The sequence below is a fragment of the Gossypium hirsutum genome, chromosome D05, assembly GCF_007990345.1.
Source record: "Gossypium hirsutum isolate 1008001.06 chromosome D05, Gossypium_hirsutum_v2.1, whole genome shotgun sequence".
NCBI lineage: Eukaryota > Viridiplantae > Streptophyta > Magnoliopsida > Malvales > Malvaceae > Gossypium > Gossypium hirsutum.
In genome coordinates this window covers 56098961-56124221 of record NC_053441.1, presented here as the reverse complement: position 1 = coordinate 56124221, position 25261 = coordinate 56098961, and the positions used below count along the sequence as shown (strand labels likewise).

The window sequence follows — 25261 nt, the reverse complement described above, 5'->3', positions numbered from 1 at the left end:
TAACTCTTTTTTTTTAATTTTTATCGTCTTTTTAATTTCTAATATTTTTTATATTTTTTTACAATATTTAAAAATTTCTAACAATTTTTAATATTTTTAAAAATTAATAAATTTTTATTTTTTTAAAACAATTATATATTTATAATGTAGGTTTTTTTTGTAATTTTATTTAAAATTTTGAAGATTTTTTTGGTTTTTTTTTCTAGATGATGATGCCATCATGATGTTATCATATGCCAAATTATCTCAATCTATTTTTTTAACGTCCAATGGACTAAACCAAGAACACCTGATAATGTTAGAGACTACACTAGAAACGTTTGATAATATTAGGTACTACAGTGGGCAAAAAAACATTAAGGACCAAAGTTTAAAAAGAAAAAAGAAAAAAGAGCAATATGGTGTAGGGAATAAACTGTGCATTAAGCCATTAAAAATATATCTATAATATATATAAATGTATGGATTTTGAGAAACTTTTGAACTGATAATTATATAGTCTTTGTTGTTTACTATATTATTAAATTTATTATTTTAAATATTTTTTTAGTACTTTTAAGATTTATCATATGTATGGATAAGAATTTTAGTTTTACTAAAATATTTGGTTAAATAAATTCACTTCATAAGAAAATTTAGCATCCTTATAAATAACAATTTTGATTCTATTAAATTTTTTAAAAAATATATATAATAAAAATTTAAAGTTTATATTGAATTACTTTATACTTAAATTATAATTAGAAACTTTATCATACACATACGTGTATGAGAACCACTTATTTAGAACATAAATTTGTGTTTTAGAATAACTTATGATAAATAATGAAATGTATAATTTGAAACTATTTAATAATAACACATGGCATATCTACCATATTAAAATAAAAATAGATTAAACTGTAAGTAAAACATAATTTAAACATATGAACACATCAAATTAATAATACTAAATGAATACAGTTATTTATGATGATGTTGTTGTCAATTCCTAAGTTGGTGTCGAGTTAATTTGTGACATCATAAATGTAAGTGATAAATTTAAGGTTTTATGTATTGATGTGGATTCAAATATCACCATAATTTTTTAAAATAAAAAACTAAAGTACCCTCAAATAATTTATTTTTTAAAGTTTAATGAAAATTAAAAAATTAAAAATAAATCAATCATATAAATCTTATTGTTTATTATCAGATTAAAATGATAAAAAGTATATGATCAAAATAGAAGAAACAAATTCAACACAATGTTTTTGGAGTTTGGAAAAAATATATTAAAGTGAAAAACATACCTTCTAATTTGTTGTTACATAGATCTATTTCTACGAGCGTAGTTGAATTAAAAATATTTGATGGAATCTGACCTGCACACATAGTCGAAAATTGAAGTGAAAAACATACCTTCTAAACTGTTCAACTAAAAATACTTTAAGCATATTTTTTTTCCATCAAATTAACTATTTTGCCTTGAATGAAATAAAATGCTCTTACTTTTGTTATCTATTACAAATCAAACTCTTCTATGAAAAAATATTTTAAATTAAAGAAACAAAGAAAATTCAATATCTTCTAAGTAAAGCACTTCAAGCTTGGGAAGATGTTGACACATATCATTAGGCAAACTACCTGATAGGCTATTGCTGCAGAGATCAATAATCTTCAGAGAAGAAATCTTGAAGATGGAAGATGGAACCTGACCAGATAATTGATTGAATCCCAAGTTCAAGATCTCTAGATTAGACATGTTAACAAGTGTTTCAGGAAGTGTGCCTGTAAAGTTATTATTTTTCATTTTCAGCCTTCGAACTCTCTGTAAGTTCCCAAGACATGACGAAATTTCCCCATTAAGACGGTTGTAGCTTAATCGAAAGGTCCTCAAACGATGCAATTGGCCCAATTCTTTAGGGAGATGGCCATAGAAATGGTTGCTACTCAAGTCGAGAGAGAGTAGAAATGAAAGATTTCCAAGGTGTGGAGGGATAGTACCCCTAAGATTCATGCTTGTAAGATTCAAAGCTATAACTCTTTTATGGAGGATGCCACAAGAAACACCAATCCAATTGCAAACAGAGGTTGAGGCTGTCCAATTGTTTGCTATGACATTTTGAGGACCGGCAATGCGATCCTTGAACTCGAGAAGTGCAAACTGATCGGAGTTGAGATTCCTGACTGTCATAGCCAAGCAAAGTACGGAACATGGTATGAATACAGCTAAAAGAAGATGAAAGCAAGTGTTGTAGTTCATGATTGCAAGACGAAATAAGCCAAGAAAATAAAAAAAAAGTAGGAAAAGGGAAGTTGAGTTGATAAAATAGTTTGGATGATGAAGAAAAGCCCAGGGAGCATGCTTTAATATGTTTCAACCCTCGCACACTTGATAAACTTGATAAATTTAAGACTACCCTAAAAATTAAAAAGGAAAGCAAAGTTTTGAAGAAATTTCAAAATAAAATTCAAGTCTTCTTCTTTAAAAAATACGTACAAAGAAGCCAATTTTCAAAATTTCTCCTAAATTTTCTTCACATTACTCCACATATTCCACTAAAAAAACTTAAAATATATGTTTTATTAATTACTATATATTCTTTTATTTTCAGAATAATAAATTGTTTAAAATATGCTATTAGTCACTTTAATTTAAAAGTAAAAAAGAAAATCCAATTTTCCTACTTTTCTAATTTAAAAATTCTAGTCCAATCATTTTTAATTCCATTAAAAAATTTCAACTTAATAGGTTTTTTATTATCAATCATATGCAACATTATATGAAGGCAGTCTACTCAACATATATCCAAGTTTACAGATTTGAATAGAAAATACTTACAATCCTAATGGTAGGACTAAGTTTTTTAAACTAGAAAAGTAAGAAGATTTAATTTTTAACTTTTTAAGTGCAATGATTAAATTTTAAATGTTGTCAAAGTACAAGCACTAACAAAATATTTTGATCTAATAAATGTAAAAAAAAATTTAAACAAAATAAGGTTGAAATAATCTATTTGTCATTGTACTTTGATAAAATTTGAGATTTAGTCTCTATATTTAAAAGGTTAAAAATTAAGTCTTCTTGTTTTTATTTAAAAATCTTAGTCCTATCGTTAATTTTTTTTTGTCAAAATTTGACAACTTTACATATTAATTAGGTTTCCCTTATATATAGTGGTATATGACTAACACAAAATAAGCAAGCTGAGAAATTCTAACAAAAAATATCAAAGATAATAATAATTGGATTAAAATTTTTAAATTGAATTCCTCCTATCCCGACAAATAAAAAAATAAACTAAACCATTTATTGTGATATTCATTGAGTAAAAGAAATTGGGATCTCGACTGCATCAAATTCCTCCTTTTATTATTAAATGTTTTATTTTAGTTACTCTAATCACATATATCCAAATTGTAATAGAGTTAACATTTATTGTGTACAAAATATTTTATTTCTTTTTTCAATGGTAGTTTAATTCTAGAAGAAATATTTCATTTATAAAACCATAAAAATTTAAAAATATTAACTCTGTTAACTAAAAAATTATTTTTTTAAATAGTAAATGTTAACTTTATTAACACAAATGGGTCATTAGGGCTAAACTTCAGTAATTGACGAGCTCTTTCACAAACTGTGGATGATTTGGGGATAAAAACTTAAATAATTCTAGAGTTATAGTGTAAATTTGCCACTATATTATAAGTGTATTGAAATTTATCACTATATTTTATTTGGTGTTTATCATTACACTTTGAAAATATAAGTAAATTTACCATTTAACTCATATTTAACATTGAAAGTAAACTTAAAATTTTATTTAATTTTGTCACTAAATTTAATTTGTTCAATATAGATTTTGGTGACTTAAAACAAAATTAATAAAAAAGTATTCTTTCAGATATGATTTTAATGTTTAATAATAAGTTAGTTTACAAAATATACTTTCATTGGACACAGGCCTCCAAGGCGGTGAACCATTGATCAAATTAATTTAGAGATATCTTTTTTCTAAATAAAGTGAATTTACGAGTTTTGTTTTCTTTTAAAAATATTTTTAATATTTTTGTGGATATCAAGAGATACCAAAAATTATTTCACTAATAAATTTTAATTCACTTGAAAAGTTAGTGTTTTATTTCAAGGGGTCATAATTAATCATTAGATTTTTCAATTTTCAATTTTGAATTTTTTGACAAATGCGTAATTAATAAGTACCAATTTTGAGTGTTGTAGGGCTAGTACAATCTTCCTTACACATAACCTACTCTTTTCTCTATAATTCAACGCAGACCTCAAATTTATCTTTTGAAAAGAATTTTAAAATCTTTGTGACCGATCACACAAGAAAAATTTAAAAATTATTAAAATAATTTCTTTTTGAAATTTTTAAGTAATCTAAAATCATATTTTTAAGTGCTTTGGACCATCTATTGTTGATTTCCTTATTATATTAAGTATTTGCAATCACTCTTAATATATTATGCTTGAGTTGTGACAGAGCCGATCGTCAACGTGCCATAATGATCTATTGATGTTGAAACTGAAGTTTTTGTTATATTGATAGAGCTTGTCTTTCAACGCGCACAACATGTTTATTATTTTTCCCCCTTCAAATTGTATGATTTTACTCATTAAAAGAATTAATGAATTTCCCTTTTAAAAAGATATATTTTTAAAAATTAAATACTTTATAAAATATTCAAAACTATTTAAAAATTTGTAAGCCTTAAAACAATCAACAAAATATATTTTTCTATAAAAAAATCAATAAAAATATGTTTGAAATTTTATATGAAATTTTAAAATTTTTAACAATAATATATTTTAAAATTATAGTAACGCTACAAAATTTATATATATTTAACTAATTATATACACCTTTTTTTATATTTTTTCCTAACATATCATTATTTTCAACACTATCGTAATCATGTTTCCATACATCCTTTTTCTACATAGAAATTCAAAAGAAAATATGAATTAATGTAGACGTGAGAAGACTTAGAGGTAAGTCACCCAATGACAGTGACCTAAACCGACTTATGGAACAATCAAACAATAATTTTGTATCTTATAATATATTTAATTACATTTATTAGTTTATCAATCAAAATTTAATTAGAATCCATCAATATTTCACCCATCAAAAACCCAAACATAAAATTCACTTTCAAATTATTTGGGATATATTTGTATTATAGGAATTGGATTAAATTATTTTTTTATTATTAAATGTATTATTTTAGTCTTTATATTAAGTATGAATGATATCTTCCTGATTGAAGCCAGAGCAATTCTTGACATTTAGTCTCTATATTTAAAAGGTTAAAAATTAAGTCTTCTTGTTTTTATTTAAAAATTTTAGTCCTATCGTTAATTTTTTTTGGGTCAAAATTTGACAACTTTACATATTAATTAGGTTTCCCTTATATGTCGTGGTATATGACTAACACAAAATAAGCAAGTTGAGAAATTCTAACAAAAAAATATCAAAGATGATAATAATTGGATTAAAAATTTTAAATTGAATTCCTCCTATCCTGACAAATAAAGAAATAAACTAAACCATTTATTGTGATATTCATTGAGTAAAAGAAATTGGGATCTCGACTGCATCAAATTCCTCCTTTTATTATTAAATGTTTTATTTTAGTTACTCTAATCACATATATCCAAATTATAATAGAGTTAACATTTATTGTGTATAAAATATTTTAATAAGAGTATAACTAATTTTGATAAGAGTTAACATTTATTTGTGTATAAAATATTGTGTATAAAATATTTTAATAAGAGTATCCAAATTAAGAGTATAACTAATTTTGATAAGAATTGTTACTTTTCATTAACTCAAATTAAAGGACTATAACACGTAGTTAGTCCATTGCAGAATTCACATGCAATGCAGGACACTCACATTATGCAAAATTCAACACATATATGGGAATTTTTGTATTTCCACAATCATCATGTTGTTAGTGATCAACAACTACTTCCTTTTTACCATATATTTTTCATTCATGAGATTACAGTCTTCTTCCCTATAATACGTCAAGTTTGGTCCTAACTAAATTTCCACACAAAAGAATAAGGAGGAAGAAGACTGCTACAAATTTGACAATCAATTGTCTATTGACTATACTTTTAACTCCACAAAAAGGGCTAAGACTATCAATTGTCTATTGACTTCACACTTGCTGTTGCTTCCTCCTCCCTCACCCGAACTTAATTTACAAGCAATGTGGAAATTTTGGACATTTGGGCCACAATGTACAATACTTCCACACCATTTGCAGTATTGACTACGTTTACTTGAGGGAAAACAAAGACATGAATGCTGGAAATTTTAACTAGTTTGAACCGTCAATGAAGCTACGTACCTAAAAGCCATTTAGGATACCAATTCCTGTAATTGGATTAATCTCATCGTTGCTGCAATCTTTTGACTGTGTAATCGAATCTTAAATATGTTACTCTGCAATGCTATTGTAAATATTACTCTTAAATTTGTTGATAGATATATAGGTTCGGCACAAAATTAAGAATACACAAAGGCAGGTTGAATTATTCCATGTTTGAACATCTACAACATAAATGCGTATGGCAAAAGGGCTCAAACCATACCTTATGTTCATGAATTCTGATCATCACGTGTTTATCAATGCAACTCAAACTTGAATAATTGAATCTTTTGTAATTCGACATGTATTTTTTTTATGGTGAGCAGTATAATGTTAACTAAAAATTGAAATTCAAGAAAGAAGACATACATAGTTGCACCATACAAGATGTTACACTCGAACTAAACCCTTACAAATAGTACGAAATGCAATGAAATACAGAGGAATTAGTACAATCATAAAAACAGACACATACCAATGCAACTTTTCACCATAGGAAAAACTTTCTGACAGACTACTAAACAAGAAATTATGAAGACACAGCAGAAATGCTTTAACTTCATTTGCACCAACTAGATCCTTCTTCATCCACTGATGCGATTGCTATATTTTGGCTTTCTTCTCCGCCTCTTCTCATGTTTGTCTTCAACCAAATTCACGAACCTTTTCGCCTTGCCGGTTTGGAAAGCAACACATCCCATGGCCATTCCAAACACTACCCCGCATCCATAACCTATCAACACCACTTTCCAACCAAAAGCAATGTTTGCTTTTGAGCCATCCTTTTCCAGCACATTTGGAGGTGGTGTCTCATTGATGCTGCAACCACTTGAAGCTCAAAATGCTGAAAATGAGCTAGATTTGGACTTAGGAAAACATGTTTTCATTTATTTCTTTACATTCCTCTTACTTTACTTCAATTCGAAACTACATATAACACAAGTTCCTATTGAATTGAATTAACTAATTAATTGAGTAAAATTAATTTTGTGCTATTCTTCTGTTATTGGTTATATCAAAAGTGTAAAACTTTATTTTTTAATCTTGGTTCTTATAGTTAGCACTTTGATATTAATTGAGTAAAAGAAATTGGGATCTCGAGTGCACCAAGTTCCTCCTTTTATTATTAAATGTTTTATTTTAGTTACTCTAATCACATATATCTAAATTGTAATAGAGTTAATATTTATTGTGTACAAAATATTTTAATTCTTTTTTCAATTGTAGTTTAATTCTAGAAGAAATATTTCATTTATAAAACCATAAAACTTTAAAAATATTAACTCTGTTAAATAAAAAATTATATTTTTAAATAATAAATGTTAACTTTATCAACACAAATGGGTCATTAGGGCTAAACTTCAATAATTGACGAGCTCTTCCACAAACTGTGGATGATTTGGGATAAAAACTTCAATAATTCTAGAGTTATAGTGTAAATTTGCCACTATATTATAAGTGTATTGAAATTTATCATTATATTTTATTTGATGTTTATCATTACACTTTGAAAATATAAGTAAATTTACCATTAACTCATATTTAACTTTGAAAGTAAACTTAAAATTTTATTTAATTTTGTTACTAAATTTGATTTGTTCAATATAGGTTTTGGTGACTTAAAACAAAATTAATAAAAAATTATTCTTTCAGATATTTTTTTAATGTTTAATAATAAGTTAATTTATAAAATATACTTTCATTGGACACAGGCCTCCAAGGTGGTGAACCATTGATCAGATTAATTAGGATATATCTTTTTTCTAAATAAAGTGAATTTACTAATTATGTTTTCTTTTTAAAATATTTTTAATATTTTTGTGGATATCAAGAGATACCAAAAATTATTTCACTAATAAATTTTAATTCACTCGAAAAATTAGTGCTTTATTTCAAAGGGTCATAATTAATCATTAGATTTCTCAATTTTAAATTTTGAATTTTTTGACAAATGCGTAATTAATAAGTACCAATTTTGAGTGTTGTAGGGCTAGTACAACCTTCCTTACACATAACCGACTCTTGAACCTACTCTTTTCTCTAGAATTCAATGCAGACCTCAAATTTATCTTTTGAAAAGAATTTTATAATCTCTGTATAAAAGGTATTTTTTTTTGTGACCGATCACACTTAACAAAAATTTTAAAATTATTAAAAAATAATTTCTTTTTGAAATTTAAAGTGATCTAAAAACATATTTTTAAGTGCTTTGGACCATCTATTGCTGATTTCCTTATTATATTAAGTATTTGCAATCACTCTTAATATATTATGCTTGAGTTGTGACAAAGCCGATCGTCAACGTGCCATAATGATCTATTGATGCTAAAACTAAAGCTTTTGTTATATTGATAGCGCTTGTCGTTCAACGCGCACAACGTGCTTGTTATTTTTCTCCCTTCAAATTGTATGATCTTACTCATTAAATGAATTTATGAAATTTTCTTTTAAAAAGATATATTTTTAAAATTTAAATACTTTATAAAAGATTTAAAAGTATTTAAAAAATTGTAAGCCTTAAAACCATCAACAAAATATATTTTTCTATAAAAAAATCAATAAAAATATGTTTGAAATTTTATATGAAATTTAAAATTTTTTAAAAATAATATATTTTAAAATTATAGTAACACTATAATATATATATATTTACTAATTATATACCCTTTCCATACATCCTTTTTCTACATAGAATTTCAAAAGAAAATGTGAATTAATGTAGACGTGAGAAGACTTAGGGGTAAGTCACCCAATGAAAGTGTCCTAAACCGACTTATGGAAGAATCAAACAATAAATTTGTATCTTATAATATATTTAATTACATTTATTAGTTTATCAATCAAAACTTAATTAGAATCCATCAATATTTCACACATCAAAAACCCAAACATAAAATTCACTTTTAAATTATTTGGGATATATTTGTATTATAGGAATTGGATTAAATTAGTCTTTTTATTATTAAATGTATTATTTTAATCTTTGTATTAGGTATGAATGATATCTCCTAGATTGAAGCCAAAACTATTCTTGAAAGACTGAAAATAAGATTCAGATGTGTAGAGATGGAAAGTGACTACAAGATGTTGATTGAAACTATTTGTAACGGGTTGGCTACAATAAGTAGTGTTGCTGAAGTAAGATAGATTCATGATTGGTGTTCCAAAAATTGGGAAGTCAAATTTTGACATATTTAGCGGAATGCTAATAAAATTGTTGATTGCATAGCTAAGGTAGATGGAGGCGTAATTGAGCAGCTGGTTATCTTGGAAGATCCTCCGCATTATGTGAGATGCTAACTTGAAGAAGATATTAGACAATCACTGGTTACTGATGATAATTTTCATTTGGACTGAATAGCGCTTAATTTTCTAAGCTTATGTTCAACCAAAAAATATTTAAATACGTCTAAATTGTAATAGAGTTAACATTTAGTGTAAAAAAATCTTAAAAATTATATTTTCCAATTGCAGTTCAATTCCACAAATATCGACGATGAACCCGGACATAAAAATTACAAAAATAAAAACATATCTATTATCAAACCAGCAGTCCATGTCTAAACTTAAATTAACAAAATTCGCCACGCAACCCGGTACACTATTATATATATATACTAGATTTATTCTAGATGCACATGTTTTATTATATTTAAAAATAAAAATATATGGTTGATTGAGTTTTAGTTGAGTTAGTATTGGTATTATTGTCAGTGCAGAAAAATTTGAGTTTAATCGTGCTCAAATTTTATCCTCCAGTTCAATGGTTAGTAAAAGGTAATTGATAATTAAATTATACCAATTTTTATGATATTAAGAAAAGGAATTATAAATAATATAAGGGAAAAAAAAGAGAGAAACATATTCATATTGATGGGCCCTTTCAATGTTAGACTTTTTTTTCTCTCACAAGTAAAAGTAGTTATGGAGAGGATCATGTAAAATAATGACCTGAATAATTTTAAACGTCTCATCATTGCAACAATGAAATAATAGAAAAGAAAGAGTAGCCATTTTATGAAATTTATAATTCCAACTGTGAATAAATATAAATTTTATTTATAATTTTCTGTGTTTTCTTCTTTTTCTGACTTTTTTTAAAGTCATTTTCTTTGTTTCCTTCCTAACCACCAGGAAATTACTTGTCACAATTCACCTTTTTAAATGAGAATCATTTTCCACAGTTTGCCATCACTTTAACATACACTAACTTTTCTATGATTAGTCCTAGGTTTGCTTTGGGTGCAATCTTCCAACTAGCCTCATCCTTGGTTTTACTTTCCAACAATTAGTGTATCACGAGTTTTGTTTTCTTTAAAAAATATTTTTATGGATATTAGGAGATAATGAAAATTATTTTACTACGAAATTTTAATAAAACTGCAAAATAATAAGTAATTTATTTTAAGAGATCACAATTAAACATTAGATTTCCAATTTTTTAATTTTAAATTTTTTTTGACAATTGCATAATTAATAATGTACCTATTTTGAGCGTTGTAGGAAAGGGATAGCCTTCCCTACACATAATTGACTCTTGAGCATGATGGATCCTAGACCGTTTCCTCTATTCTCGTACCACAAATTGTTACCACAAATTGCTTTAAGTGTGAATTCGAAAAATCACAAATTAAACACAAAACCATAAATGATTTATTACTTTCAACAGCAAAGTAATTCTCTCTCAATTGAAACTGTAAGGCCCAATTTTTGCCAGTGGCCCAAAAGCTAACCAAAGTCTAGAGTCCAATTACAAACCCAAAAACAGACCCAATCCAATAGCCCAAAAATTAGCTCTAATTACAAGCCCAAAATAATAACAGCCCAACAAGCCCAATGCTTAACAAGTTTCCGCCAAATCAAAACTCTAGCGGCATATCTTGCTGCCGCCGCCTCCTCCATTCGCCTATTGTCGGCCATCACCCATCTGACACCTGCAAAACAACAAAACACACGCAAAAGAAGAAGACAACCAAGAAGAAAACAAAATGGCAGCAAACAAAAAGCAAAAAGCAAATGAAAAGGACAAAAAAAAAACAGCCCTATAAAGGCTGAAAACGAAACCATTGTAGCTTCTTCCAGAAATTTAATAAAAAAAAACAAAAGAAAAGGCTTTGATTTCAAGTTGATATTTCGTTTCTTTACGTTTTAGATCTAGTGTTTTTATTTATTCATTTTTATTTCATTTTTTTATCTACAAAAATAAAAGAAAAGAAAAGGGGACTCACCGGAACCTTTGTGACCGCATCGTCGGAGAAAGGGGGTCTACGCCACCGTCGGGACCGGATCTGAAAGGCGGTCGGGGTTCTCTTTCATTTTGGCTGCTTAAAGGGCTCGACCCACAATGGCGCTGCAAGGCGAGGGCTAAAAAGCCCATTTTTTATGCACCGGCCACGGGCCACGCAGGCGGTGAAGCCGTTCGTCGACGGCAACCATGGCCAGACGTGAGGGGTGTTGAGAGTTGAGAGGGGAGAGGTTTTTAAAAGTTTTTGTTGAGAGGAAACAGAATGTTTTTTTTTTTTAAAGTGAGTTTTAATTGCACCAAACGGCGCCGTTTTGTGCAAGTGTACATCGACGTCGAAACGACGTCGTTTTACCCTTACCCGTGCGCGCGACCCGACCCGCCAGGGGATCCGCGTGTTTTAGCTCTGAGGGGATATTTCCGCAATGAGCCCTTCCGGCTTTGCGACGTGTGCAATACGAGCTTTTCTATTTTTTAATTGAGACCACAAATTTTTGCTTGTGTTTTAATTTGGTCCTTAGACCTTGCGCAGGAACTGGTACCGTAAACGGCGCCTTGCTGAAAAAAGTAAAAGGGGCTATTTGTGTGGTTAACCCCTCCCTGTTTTATTTAAGTTTCAGAACCGTCCTTTTAGTTTTTTTTTAAATTTGCCTATATAATTTTATTTCAATTTCATTTTAACCCATTTCGAAACGACGCATTTTAAGGGCTGGGGAATAATTTCCCATTTGGCCCTCACATCTTTGTATACGTTTCGTTCGGGCCCTGATGGTTCTTTTTCATTTCAAATTTCGCCCTTTGATTTTATTTTAATTCCAATTCGATCCTTAGCCTCTTTAACTTCAAAATTTTTTTCTTTTCTTTTTACTTTTTAAAAAAAATAGTTTTATTAAAATTTTTATTTAATATTCATTTAATTATTTATTCTCAATTTCTAACCAAACTTACATTAGCTTTCATTTTATTTATTATTCAGTTTTTATATATTAATTTGTATATTTTATTTGTGCCATTATTATTACTATCATTCCATTATCTATTTATTTGCTAATTTTCAAATATTTTCAAAATTTAGATTCATTAGTGTTATATTTATTGTTGTTGTTGTTATTATTGTTATTATTATATTGTCATTTGCATTAATATTATTATTATTCATGCATGTTAACATTAGAATTTATTAATATCAGAGCTATATGTGTATTCAATGATGCATAGTATGTCATGATTGTTGTAAATGTGTATCGTGTTATTGTTATTAGTCATGTACGACCCCTCTTTTAAAAAATAATTTCTTTTCGAATATAATCAAAATGTGCATACTATTTTTAAATATTCCATTAGCACTCATTCAAATTCAAAAAAAATTCAAAATAAGCCAATATTTTGCGTTTGGAAAATCGCGAAAACGTGCCATAACGTGCTGGGTTTCGATTTCTCGTTCGACCAAATAGCCAAATATCCTCTTAAAATTTCAAAGTACAGGTTTTAGGAACCATAAGGTATCTTGGTTTTGAGGGTTTTAAAATATTGTATCCTAACGTGTTGGATGTGATATTCCTTCAAAGAACTTGTTATTCGAGTTTTTTTAAGGATCGTATTTTTAAAAAATCTTCAAAGTTTTCAATATTCGACATTAAGACACTAATTAATCAACTAGGTATCAATTTTTGGGCGTTACGAGGGTGTTAATCCTTCCTCGTACGTAACCAACTCCTGAACCTATTTTTCTGAATTTTGTAAAATAAAAGCATTGTTTTAATAAATCTAAACCGTTTATTAAAAATAACCATTTTACGAGGTGACCCGATCACACCTCATAAAAAAAGATCGGTGACGACTCCTATGTTCGTTCGTTTTCAAAATCCAAGTCGACTTCTTTTTTCAAAAAAAAAGGTTTCGCCAGCTTGGCGACTCTACTAGGGACCAAAATAAGAGAGTCAAGCCATGAGTTGATTACTTTTTGTCTTTTTTCGGAAATTGAAAATTTGGTTTAAATTTATGATCCTTTTGTTGCATTTCATTTTTGTAGCCTGCATCATTTTTTTATTTCTACTTTATTTGTTCAAATCTCGATATATTTTTGGGTGTATCGCATTTGCATAATCGTTCGATTTACCCTTTTAAGTGGGAGTGAGAAACTACGCCTTCGTAAGGTTTTCACCTCTGCATGGGATAGTGAATCACTTTCGGGATACATCCATACCTATGTCTTCATGAGATTTTTATCTCCGTGGAACCATAGGGAAATGTATTCCCCTAAACTGAACTCGGTTCATATGAGCCTATAATGGGTGGGAATCGAGGAATCTACAGGTTCGGGTACCTTTACTTTAGAACCAAACCGCATATAGTGAGCCCTAAGAGCCCGCCTTAGGTAGAACCACACTAAACCCTAGTGGTCACCCGAATAGATGCTCTTTTCGTTTCTTTCTTGCTTTCTTTTGCTTTGTACTAACCTATTTTCTTTCGTTTTGGTTATGATTGCATTGCATTTTCATCATAGAAAAGATGTGTTGATTTACGTTCAGTTGCTAAATAGAGAGCTTGTCATAGAAAATGGTTTCTTGATAAAGTGAGAGACAATATGACAGTCCGAATATGGTCCAAGAAAACGTAATGATGAAAGAAGTGATAGTCTGGTGAATGAGTACACAACTTTACCTCGTTGCCTGGAGATTCAAGCTGACGAAGATTATTCGAGAGCTGCTAATGCCAAATTTCTTAAAGAAGCCAATGAGCATCACGAGGATGAGTGAACAATGGGTCGTGGCTCGGACAAATAAAAAGGAGATAGAGGAGGTGCCCCATTGAAGAGTTTTTGAGATTCAATCTTAACATACGGATTTGAGAAAAAGGATCGATGCCTTGACTTCGAGTATTAGGGCAATGTCGTATATGTAAATACCCATTCTATGTAAAGAGATTTGTTTTCTAGTAAAGTTGTTCTAATAGAATGGAATCAAGATCAACGCCTCTTTTTGCATTCATGCATCTGCATTACATTTCATTGCATGCATCTTTTCATTCATTAACATTACATTTCATTGCATACAATAATTTTCCTAAAATCCAAAAGTGCATTGAGTTCAGAACTCTAGTATAGAGCCAGATGGATGATAAAGAATTGGAATTCTTTGAAGATATCGATGGTATGGAAAGGAAATATGTTTATGTCTTTGAAAAAGGAACTAAAAAAAAATCTATCAGGAATTTGTTTCTACATCCCTGGAGGCGTTCTTGACAACGGGACTGTGGAGGAGATTCTTGTAGTTTTTAAGACCATTTCAAAGTAATATTCAGAACACTCTTATTGCTCTAAGCCTAGGAGCAATAGAATATCCTTTTGTGAAAAAGGCACATGTCCACTATTTTTTATTTCAACGAAATGCATCTTAGTGTCTTATTTTGGAAAACATTATTTTGTTCATTCCATTTCATTCATTCTCATACCACACAGATAATTATCTTTTGATTCATTAGCTCTTCAAATCTGCCTTCATCCCTATAACATGTCTCCAGATATCAATGATATAAGGAACACTGTTATTGACTCAGAACCTTCTTTTGAACGAGATATGTGTCCAAAGGAACCTCAAGACTTTGAAAATGACCGAGACTGTAGATTATCTCCTGATTTGTTAAGGATGGTAGAATAAGATGAGAAACAGATCCTACCTTACAAAGAACCAATGGAATCTATGACCTTTCTCTATATGGGTTATGGATGTCATTGGGCTGATCTCGCCAAAAGCTTCTGGCAGTAATCAATTCATCTTTGTGGTCGTCGATTACCTTACTAAGTGGGTGGAAACTGCTTCATATGCAAATGTTACAAAGCTGACAGTCAGCAAATTCTTGAAAAAAAATCATATATCGATATGAAATGCCAAAAAGGATCATATCGAACAATGCATTAAATTTGAACAATAGCATGATATCAAAAGTTTACAGTCTGTTCAAGATTAACACCATATTGTCCCAAAGTGAACGAAGCAGTGGAGGCAAAAAATAAACAAAAAAATTAAAAAAATCAAAAAATAAAAAAAACCAATAATAATAATAAAAACCTCTATCGGGGTAACATATTTCTCTTTGGCTTATCACAGTTTTACCTATTAAAGTCAAGGTTCCTTCTCTCCGAGTTTCTTTGGATCCAATCTGATTGAAGAGAAATGTTCAAAGTTATTCGTCATGGTCAAATGTACCAAAAACAAATGATGCAAGCTCACTAAACAAAATGTTCGCCCCAGAGAAATCCATGAGGGGAACCTGGTATCGAAGAAGATCCTTCCCATACAGAAGGACTTCAGAAGAAAGTGGATGTCAAACTGGGAAGGGCCTTATGTGGAAGGCTTTATCTGAAAAAGCGTTGATTTTGACCGGGAAGGATAACAAGGACTTGCCTAATCCTATGAGTTCAGATTCAATCAAAAAATATTTCCAAAAATTTCTTAACGAAACTTTAATATTAACTTTTTAACATGCCATAAATATTTATAAAAATATTTATGGCTCAGTTTAAAATCCTTCACTAAACAAGCTTCTTTCATCAAGAGTTTCATGCCTTTAACTTTGGTGGTCAAATATTCCTTCCACTATTTTACAATTTTCCTTGAAGTGTCATTTCTTGTTGCAAAAGAAGCATCTAGACTTAGATAAATCTTTAGGCTTTCTAGTTCTCTTTCTTTCCACATATGGTGGCCTAAAGACCTTAGCCTTGCCTTTCTTAGCACACTTTGTAAGAACCCTTACCCGTCTCCGTCATTTGATTAGGGTTACGAAATGCTACCATACAAAATAGAATAGAAACAAGCTATCACAGTTCAAGTTTTAGTTTTTAAAAAATTATTCATTAAACAAGTAACAATAAACATGATATTCATACATAATCAGGGTTAAATTGAGCTTACGAAAGTTTTGAAACAATTCAAAATAAAGTAGGGACTAATTTAAAACATTTAAGAAAAAGATGGAAAATATGCAAAAATAAGGGGTCACACGGCTGTATGGTTAGGCCCTGTGATAGCTTGAGGCCATATGGTACAAGGCCACATGCACGTGTCCTCAAATCGTGTAACAATCTAATGCCATGTGATAAAAGGTCACATGACTGTGTCATCTAGTTGTGTAATAAACTGTGGCTGTGTGAACCACCTTGCAACTAAATTGAAAAGACCACATGATTCTGTCCTACACTCATGTATGGCGTACAACTATGTAGCAGACCGTGTTACAAGCCGTGTGTGCCTAAAATACCTTCAACAACAAGCCAAATTTTACCAAAGATCCTTTAAGCTACAAGCCAATGCATTAGACCCTTGAACAACATGATACAAAACACCAAAATATACCAAACTCAACTTAATTCACTCAATCTAAATGCCTAACCAATATGTCGCGATTAGCACCATAATTCAATTATGAAACAATAACCATTCATTATCGTTCATGCCAAAATTTTTCATGTCTAAACACTCTCATACAATCATTATTTCTTTAACTAAGAAATCAACAAGCAAAGCTTAATAAGTGTCCTAAAACATGATTACCTATTTTCACAATTTAAGCATATTTCATTCAATCATGCCTTTAAACATTTCATACTATTCAAGCTAATCATCCCTAACATCAACAATTACCAATATTCATTATTAAGCCATGCTAATACCTAAACATACACATAATGCCATTCAAATCTTGGATAACATCATCAACTTACTAAATATCAAATAGGTACCAAACACTTAATACATCAAGGTTATTTATAATCTTATTCACAACCAAAGTACCAAAACATGATCATTAACTTACAAAGTAAACATCCAATATACATGCCACAAGTAACCAAATTTCAAACTTTAAAAGTCTACTAAATCAAATGATGACAAGTGTGAGCTTCTCGTTGATCCAGTCGACACGTTCCAAATGTCCAAAACCTATAGAAAAGTAGTAACACGAGTAAGTATATAAAATACTTAGTAAACTCATACAATATAAACATACACTTTCCTCAATTTCTATTCACATATAAATCATTATAAATACAAATATACATATCAAGATTCAAACCACAACATTAATATACAAAGCTTTGATTTCAATCATATGAATAACCATAATCATCTTCATTTCCAATCAAGCCAATTTAGATCTCAAAACCCAACACAACTAGCCACATAACCAATCTCAAATGACATATCTCTCATTCTTCAATCAAAATTTTACCTGATGAAACCTCGTAAAAGATCTCAATATACAGGTGAAAATAATAGTGTCTGGTTACCCGTTACACATATAAATCATTATAAATACAAATATACATATCAAGATTCAAACCACAACATTAATATACAAAGCTTTGATTTCAATCATATGAATAACCATAATCATCTTCATTTCCAATCAAGCCAATTTAGATCTCAAAACCCAACACAACTAGCCACATAACCAATCTCAAATGACATATCTCTCATTCTTCAATCAAAATTTTACCTGATGAAACCTCGTAAAAGATTTCAATATACAGGTGAAAATAATAGTGTCTGGTTACCCGTTAATTTTAAACTTGTACAATAATTACCATTAAACAGGGCTTAATATTCCTGTATTCTCGAGTCCGCAACATATGCAAAAGCTCAGAACCTAAACTGGATTCTCAAGTCTGCAACATAACAATTTTTCATAATTAAAACTTGTTCGAATAACTAGTTTTCTACCCTTGAAAGTTGAGAAATTAATTTTTTTTACAGTTATGCCGATTCAAATTAGGGTACCCAATTTAATATTAGAAAAAAAATTTTAAAAAATATCTTTGCATTTATGTGGATTTGAACCAGAATCAATTTATTTAAAATTAAATTAATATAAATGAAAAATGACAGTTTTTGAAATCAAATGAAGCCTGAAATTTTAAACTTGACTCTGGTTTAAATCAATATAAACACAAAATATATTTTTTATTTTTTAATATTTAGCAAAAATGACTAAATCAAAAAAGGTGCAAAAGTAGAGTTATAAACACACAATATATTTTTTATTTTTTAATATTTAGCAAAAATGACTAAATCAAAAAAGGTGCAAAAGTAGAGTTCTAATAGCTAAAAGTATTAAAGAGCTATAGAACTTTAAAGTAAGAGTACTTAGATGGTAATTAGACCATTTAAGTGATAGTGAACATTTATGAGATTGATTTTATTGAAATTATGGATGTTTTAAAAGAGTAAAAGAGTAAATAGGTAAATTAAAGTAAAATTTAAGTAAAATTAAGATATCAGCTTCTTTCATTTGGGTTTTTTCAAAAATTAATCTTTGTTGATAGATAAAAAACTTTTGTGAATTGATTTTTGTTGAAAATGTCAAGTAGGGATTTATTTGTAAAATGTGTAAAAATACATGGTGAAATTATGAAATAATGAATTGTATGAGTTGTTTTGGACCTATATGGAATTTGGCTGGCTTGGGTTAGGGATGAAATTGCATGAATTTTAGTTTACGAGCTTAAGGACTAAATTGTAAAGAAATAATAACCATAAGGGCAAAAGTGTAATTTTGCTTGATATGAATTTTGGATTGAATTGAATAGAATGGATATTAAATAGATTGAATTTATTCATTTAGATCAAGTTAGACGTTATATGGCTTTATATCGGGGTAAAGATAAAGTTTCAGATTAATTGACTCCGTTCTACACTTTTATTGTCGAGGTAAGTTCGTGCAATTGCATAATGTTTATATGCTATCTATTGAACTATATGTATATTGTGGATTACTATGTAAATAATATTGCACATCCAACGATGTTACGACTACTACTGAGCCCCGTTTGAACCTTAGGAATTCGTAAGATACAAATGACATGTCATTAGCGTTTACTTGTTTGGGTACTGGTCTTGAATATCTTACCGATGCCTAAGGTCCAGCATGTGTTGCGAATCCCCACAACTTGCGTGAGCAGCATCATGTAGTTTACATTTCGACCTACAGCTCATATGAGCGGGCCCATTTCACAACTCCTGTGAGCAAACTCATTTTACAGCTTGTGTGAGCAACTATGTATATGAAATGAAAGTTTACGATTATATGTTTAGAACACTTTGTCTGAGTTATCCTACGTATTCGACAATATTTTAAACAATTCAACATGCATAAATTTGCAAGGAAATGGTAAGTATTCAAAATCAACCAAGACATGTATGTATAAAATACATTGAAATGGTGAGCTACATGGAAAACATGTTATGTTATGATGGATGATAAATCTAATTGAATCATGTTCAAGTATAATGGCTATCCATGTTAAATTTCTTATGAATTATGTTCAAGTATGCTAACCTGTTTGTGATGGTGCTTAAGCTTGGCCAAGCTAAAGGTTGGATTATAGCATGTTAAATTTTAATGTTATGTAAATAAATGGCAAGTTATGTTTTATGTTACACGAACTTACTAAGCATTATATGTTTACATAGTCTCCTTTCCCATGTTTTATAGTTAACCAGAAGCTCGTCGGAGACCTATCACACTATCCTACGGTTATATCGGTAGCTTTTAGTATTTTGTTCATGGTTTTAATGACATGTATAAGTGGATTTGTATTAATGATCTAGTTGTTATATTTGGCATGTATATATATGGTTTTATGGTTGATGACATTTTGGTATTGTGGTGCTTTGAGAGCTAATGTTGAAATGGTTAAGTGATGGTATGTTTTGAATGACCAAATTGGTATGTTTAGATGTGGTTTGGCATATGGTTATTTGTGTTATGGCTTGGTATGAAAATAGGTAGTTGTGTATGGTTGATTTATGCCCAAATATGTTTATGTTTAGATTGATTTGATGACTTATTATTGAGGTGCCTTTTGGCATATTGGTTGTATGGATAAATGGTGTGTTGAAATGACTCTATTATGCATGTTTTAAGTATATTTTAAAGCTTGAATATATGTGCAAATGACTTGTAGGTGTGAGCATGGATTGGGTGAAAGAAATGACTTGAAATTGACCTATTTCTTGTCTACACGGCCAATGACACGGGTGTGTGTCTCAGCCGTGTGTCCTTTGTAGGTTCCAAAGGGTTGCAAGTCAGGCAGCTACACAGCCTAGCATACAGCCTAGCACACGGGCATGTGGCTTGGCCGTGTGACCCAAGCTAGAGAGTTACACAGGCATGGACATGGATTGTGACATAGCCATGTGTCCCTACTTCGAGTGTCCACACGGCTTGAGACACGGGCGTGTGTCTCAGCCATGTGACCCCTACAGTGTGAAATTTTCTATCTTTTTCCATGAAATTTCAAATGTTTTCGATTTAGTCCTGAATCGTTTCTAAAATGATTCTAAGGCCGCGATGGCTCAAATAAGGGGCAATATGCATGTGTTTGAATGTACTATGACATGATTTATTGAATGTTAAGTAATGAATGATTTTAAGTTATGTTTTTATGGTAATGCTCCGTAACCCTATTCCAATGACGGATACGAGTTAGGGGTGTTATAGAAAGGACAAGTTTGCTCTTTGATCTAATCTTCAATGATTAATTTACTTTTTTTAATAGAAAACACAAAATGCAATCTACTCCTAATACAGAGTCTCCACAGTACTTTTAACAAAATTTTAATATCCTATTAAATATTTAAACAATTAAATTTCATAAACTAATTCAAAAATGAAATTCCTTTTCCCCAATAAAAACGACATTGTTATATTCAAAATCCAAAGTCTTTGGTGGAATTGTCTTGTGTTTCATCCTGGTGGCTTACGTCCCATTTACATAATTGGCGCACCGATGGAGCAATTGTTGACAAGCAGGATTTGCGCTAATTGTTTTTTTCTTAATTTCCTCCTACGTTAACAATTATGGCTTCAATTATTTCAAGTTAAATTAATTTGAGTTTAAGATTAATTAAGATAAAATAAATTTTTCTTATTTTGGGTATTAGTAAGGTAGTAATTACCTGTAATTATAAGAAATTTTATTTTTTTAAATGTGTTTGACTAATAAAAATGTAATTACATTTTAATTCTCAAGATTATGTCAGTACTATAAATTTTTAATACACTATATAGTTTTAAATTATAAAAATATTAATTATTATAAAATTATCAATAATACTCAAGAAAAAAAATTATAAACAAATAATGAACCTAAAATCAAATCATCGTATATATAATATGTTGTCCAAGAAAGTATTCTTCAATATAATTACTAATAAAACATATTATGCAATTTTGTCTAATTACTTTAGTATTCTATAATGTCGGTTGGTATAATCATTGCTACTATCGACTGGCTCTAGACCAAGTATATATAATTAACAATAAATAATATGTAATGTAGTTAAATTTAATATAAATAATTTATAGTAAATATTAGGAGAGGGATCCACTAACACCGATATAAAACTTGTCATGCTTGTAAAATTTTTAATCGATCTTATATCTCTATCATATTGATCTAAAATTTTTCTATACTAATAAATATTTAACGGTTGAAAGCTTTTTTTACATAAAACGAATAGTTAAAAAAATTTAATTTATGTCAAACTTGATATGCATGATCTACATTAATAAAATATGAAATATGACGGTTCTATTGTTAAAATATTAATTGTATAAAAAAATTGTGAAAGAGTGTACAACCACTTAAGTTTTATACTAGTATAAGTGGATTGTTTCCTTAACTACTATTTGATTTAGTTAATTATTTAGTAGGTCAAAATTTATTAGAAATTATCTCTTGTTAATAAAATTTTTATTTTATCTAAACAGGATTAGTAAAAGGGTAAACTACACCCATGGTCACTTTTGTTTACCTTAGGTTATGTTTTAGTCACTTATGTTTGAAATGTTATGTTTTAGTCATTTACGTTATCATGCTGTAACATTTTAGTCACTGAGCCGTTAATCGTCGTTAATGGTGTAACGGTAAGCTGACGTGGCACGTTAAATCATCATTTCAAACAAAATTTTAGGTTAAATTATACAATTGATCCCCATATTTTTTTCGTTTTAAGTAATTTAATTTTTTTCTTTTATGTTCTTTAAACTTTCTTCTTTTTTCCATTCTCTTTTGTTTCTCCCTCTGTTTTCATATCTTTCTCATTTCTTTTAACATATTAGGAAGTCGAATTGTCAGTGAAAAAAGAAGTAGGAAGTCGACTATCATCATTTGCCTACAACCAAAACCTTATAACCAAAACCCATAAACTCATACCATGCTTCTTTCTTCACTACCAATTCGACTTCCTGGTATGTTAAAAGAAATAAAGAAGGTAGGAAAATAGAGCGAGAAGCAGAAGAGAATGGAAAATAAAGAAAGAAAGTTAAAAGAACATAAAAGAATTAAATTGCTCAAAACGAAAAATTATGGGGACCAATTGTACAATTTAACCTGAAGTTTTTGTTTGAAATGATAATTTAACGTGTCACGTCAGCTTACCATTACACCATTAACGACAATTAACGGCTCAGTGACTAAAATGTTACAACACAATAACGTAAGTGACTAAAACGTAACATTTCAAACATAAGTGACTGAAATGTAACCTAAGGTAAACAAAAATTTCCAGTTAATCAAATCTAGTTAATTAGTTTTTTTCAAATCAACTTGAATAAGTAATTCGATTTCTTAAGTTCGAGTTGAATAACTCAAATAACATATTGATGTAAATCCTCATTGGGTCCTTGACAATTTTGAAAATGTGCAACTTGCTCCCTCTCAAAAAATTCAAAATAAAATTATAAAATATTATAAAATATTTTTTCAAAAAATTTATAATTATATAAAAATTATTTTTAAAAAAACTTAAAAAAATATATCTAAATGCTGAGTTATATATATATTTAAAATCCAAAATGAAAACTTTGAGCCCCTAAACAAGTAAATTATCGCATCAAATTTAACATACTAATTATCTTGTTTTTTCCTCCTATTTTATTTTAAAAGAGTTTTTAAGCATATATGGTATTTTTGTTCTTCAATTTGAAAATTAGCCTATATTATCAACAAGATTTCAGTAAGGCTGGCTTAATTTTTTTTTTATCTTCACTCACACAAATTTATTCAACTTGACTTGATTTGACTAACTCAAATCAACTAAACATAGTTTACATTTTATTCATTTTAGTCCCTATATCTGAATTGCTCATACTTTTTTATATTTGGCATCGAATCAAAATCAAATTTTATATTCTTTCATTAGGGATCTTGTACTTTTAGTTTACAAAATAATTTCTTAATACCTTTCAATTTATTCAATTTAGTTTCTAATGTCACAATTAACTAAACCTTTAATTCTAAGCTAATTTCAATCTCTTTTATAGAATCTTAGCAAAATCTAAGTTTAACAACTAAACATCCATCAAATTCAAACCTAATTTCATCACCTTCCATCAATGGAAATTTGTATAAACTTGACAAACTGAAAAATCTAAGATATGGGCTAGCTTAATCAAGCTCAGTTGATCATGATTGTATAAATTTTCAAAGAAAGTAGCTTAATTACCTTGATGATTTTAGCTCGAATGTGGCTAGAGAAAATTGGAAATTTTCTTATTCTTTCAATGGCCATGGATGGTTTAAAAAGAAGAAAAACAAGTGATTTGTTTTCTCCCTACTCGCTTGTATATATACTTAGGGCACGTTTGGTTCGCTGTAATGGAATAGAGGCGTAATGGAATAGAGGTGTAATGGAATAGAGGTGTAATAGCAAATCAACTGTTTGGTTGAATGTAATGGAATAGAGGCGTAATAGTAATCTTGTATTTGGTTGAATGGAATAGAGGTGTAATAGCATAAAGGAAAAAACTAAAATGACTAGAATACCCTTAGCAGAAATTTGTTTAGATAAATGATTATTGTTATTGTTATTAAATTTTAATAAGATTATTAATATCAGTAATAAATAATTTAATCATATTTTAACATAATTATTATTAAATATATTTTAATTAAAATATATAATTTAATAAAATTCTTAATAATCAATATTCTTATATGAATTTACTCAAATCATAATATATGATACTATAAAATATAATTTGAAATAATTAATATTAAATATATTTTTATTAAAATATATGATTTAATAAAATTCTTAATATTAAATATTCTTATATGAATTTTCTAAAATCATAATATATAATACTATAAAATATAATTTAACATAATTATTATTAAATATAATTTAATAATAATATATAATTTATCATCATACTATAGATAAATATTGAAATTTGTCACTGTACTTTATTTTTATTTATATTTGCCGTTATTTTTTAAAAAATGAGTAAATTTGTAACTTAATTTTTATGTTATTGAATTTTACCACTAAAATTTAAATTTTATTAATTTTTGCCATTAACTCTTATTTTTTAGTTAAACTCTTAATTTAAATTTATATTGAATTTTTATTTTTTTAAATTACAAATATCTTCATTTAACTTAACGAGTAAATATAATTCTTGACTTTCCTTTCTCATCATCTAAACAAAAGCACAATAAACAAATTGTCAAAAAGAAACCCAAATCCAATAGTTGGGAGATTCAAAAGCTTTTTCCAATAATGTGTTTCTTCTATAAGAAACAATGCTTATAAGCAGCTTGTCAAAGCTCAAAATCTATTTAGT

At 28.8% G+C, this 25261-nt stretch overlaps 1 protein-coding gene and 1 long non-coding RNA gene across 2 annotated transcripts; both read right to left on the bottom strand.

Annotated features, from left to right (window-relative positions):
- Positions 1–1540: 1540 nt before the first annotated feature.
- LOC121217220 (probable leucine-rich repeat receptor-like protein kinase At5g63930) lies at positions 1541–2176 on the bottom strand. The gene has a single exon (XM_041092746.1). The coding sequence runs from the start codon at positions 2174–2176 to the stop codon at positions 1541–1543; it is 636 nt and encodes a 211-aa protein (XP_040948680.1).
- Positions 2177–11020: 8844 nt separating this feature from the next.
- On the bottom strand, positions 11021–12448 carry LOC121216798 (uncharacterized). The gene is made up of 2 exons (XR_005913018.1): positions 11619–12448; positions 11021–11324 (listed from the first exon to the last, which is right to left on the bottom strand). It is a non-coding gene; the product is annotated as an uncharacterized lncRNA (long non-coding RNA).
- Between the last annotated feature and the right edge of the window lie 12813 nt (positions 12449–25261).

Bases quoted from the DNA above. Each gene is read 5' to 3' on its own strand.
- LOC121217220 (XM_041092746.1), bottom strand. From the start codon at position 2,176: ATGACAGTCAGGAATCTCAACTCCGATCAGTTTGCACTTCTCGAGTTC.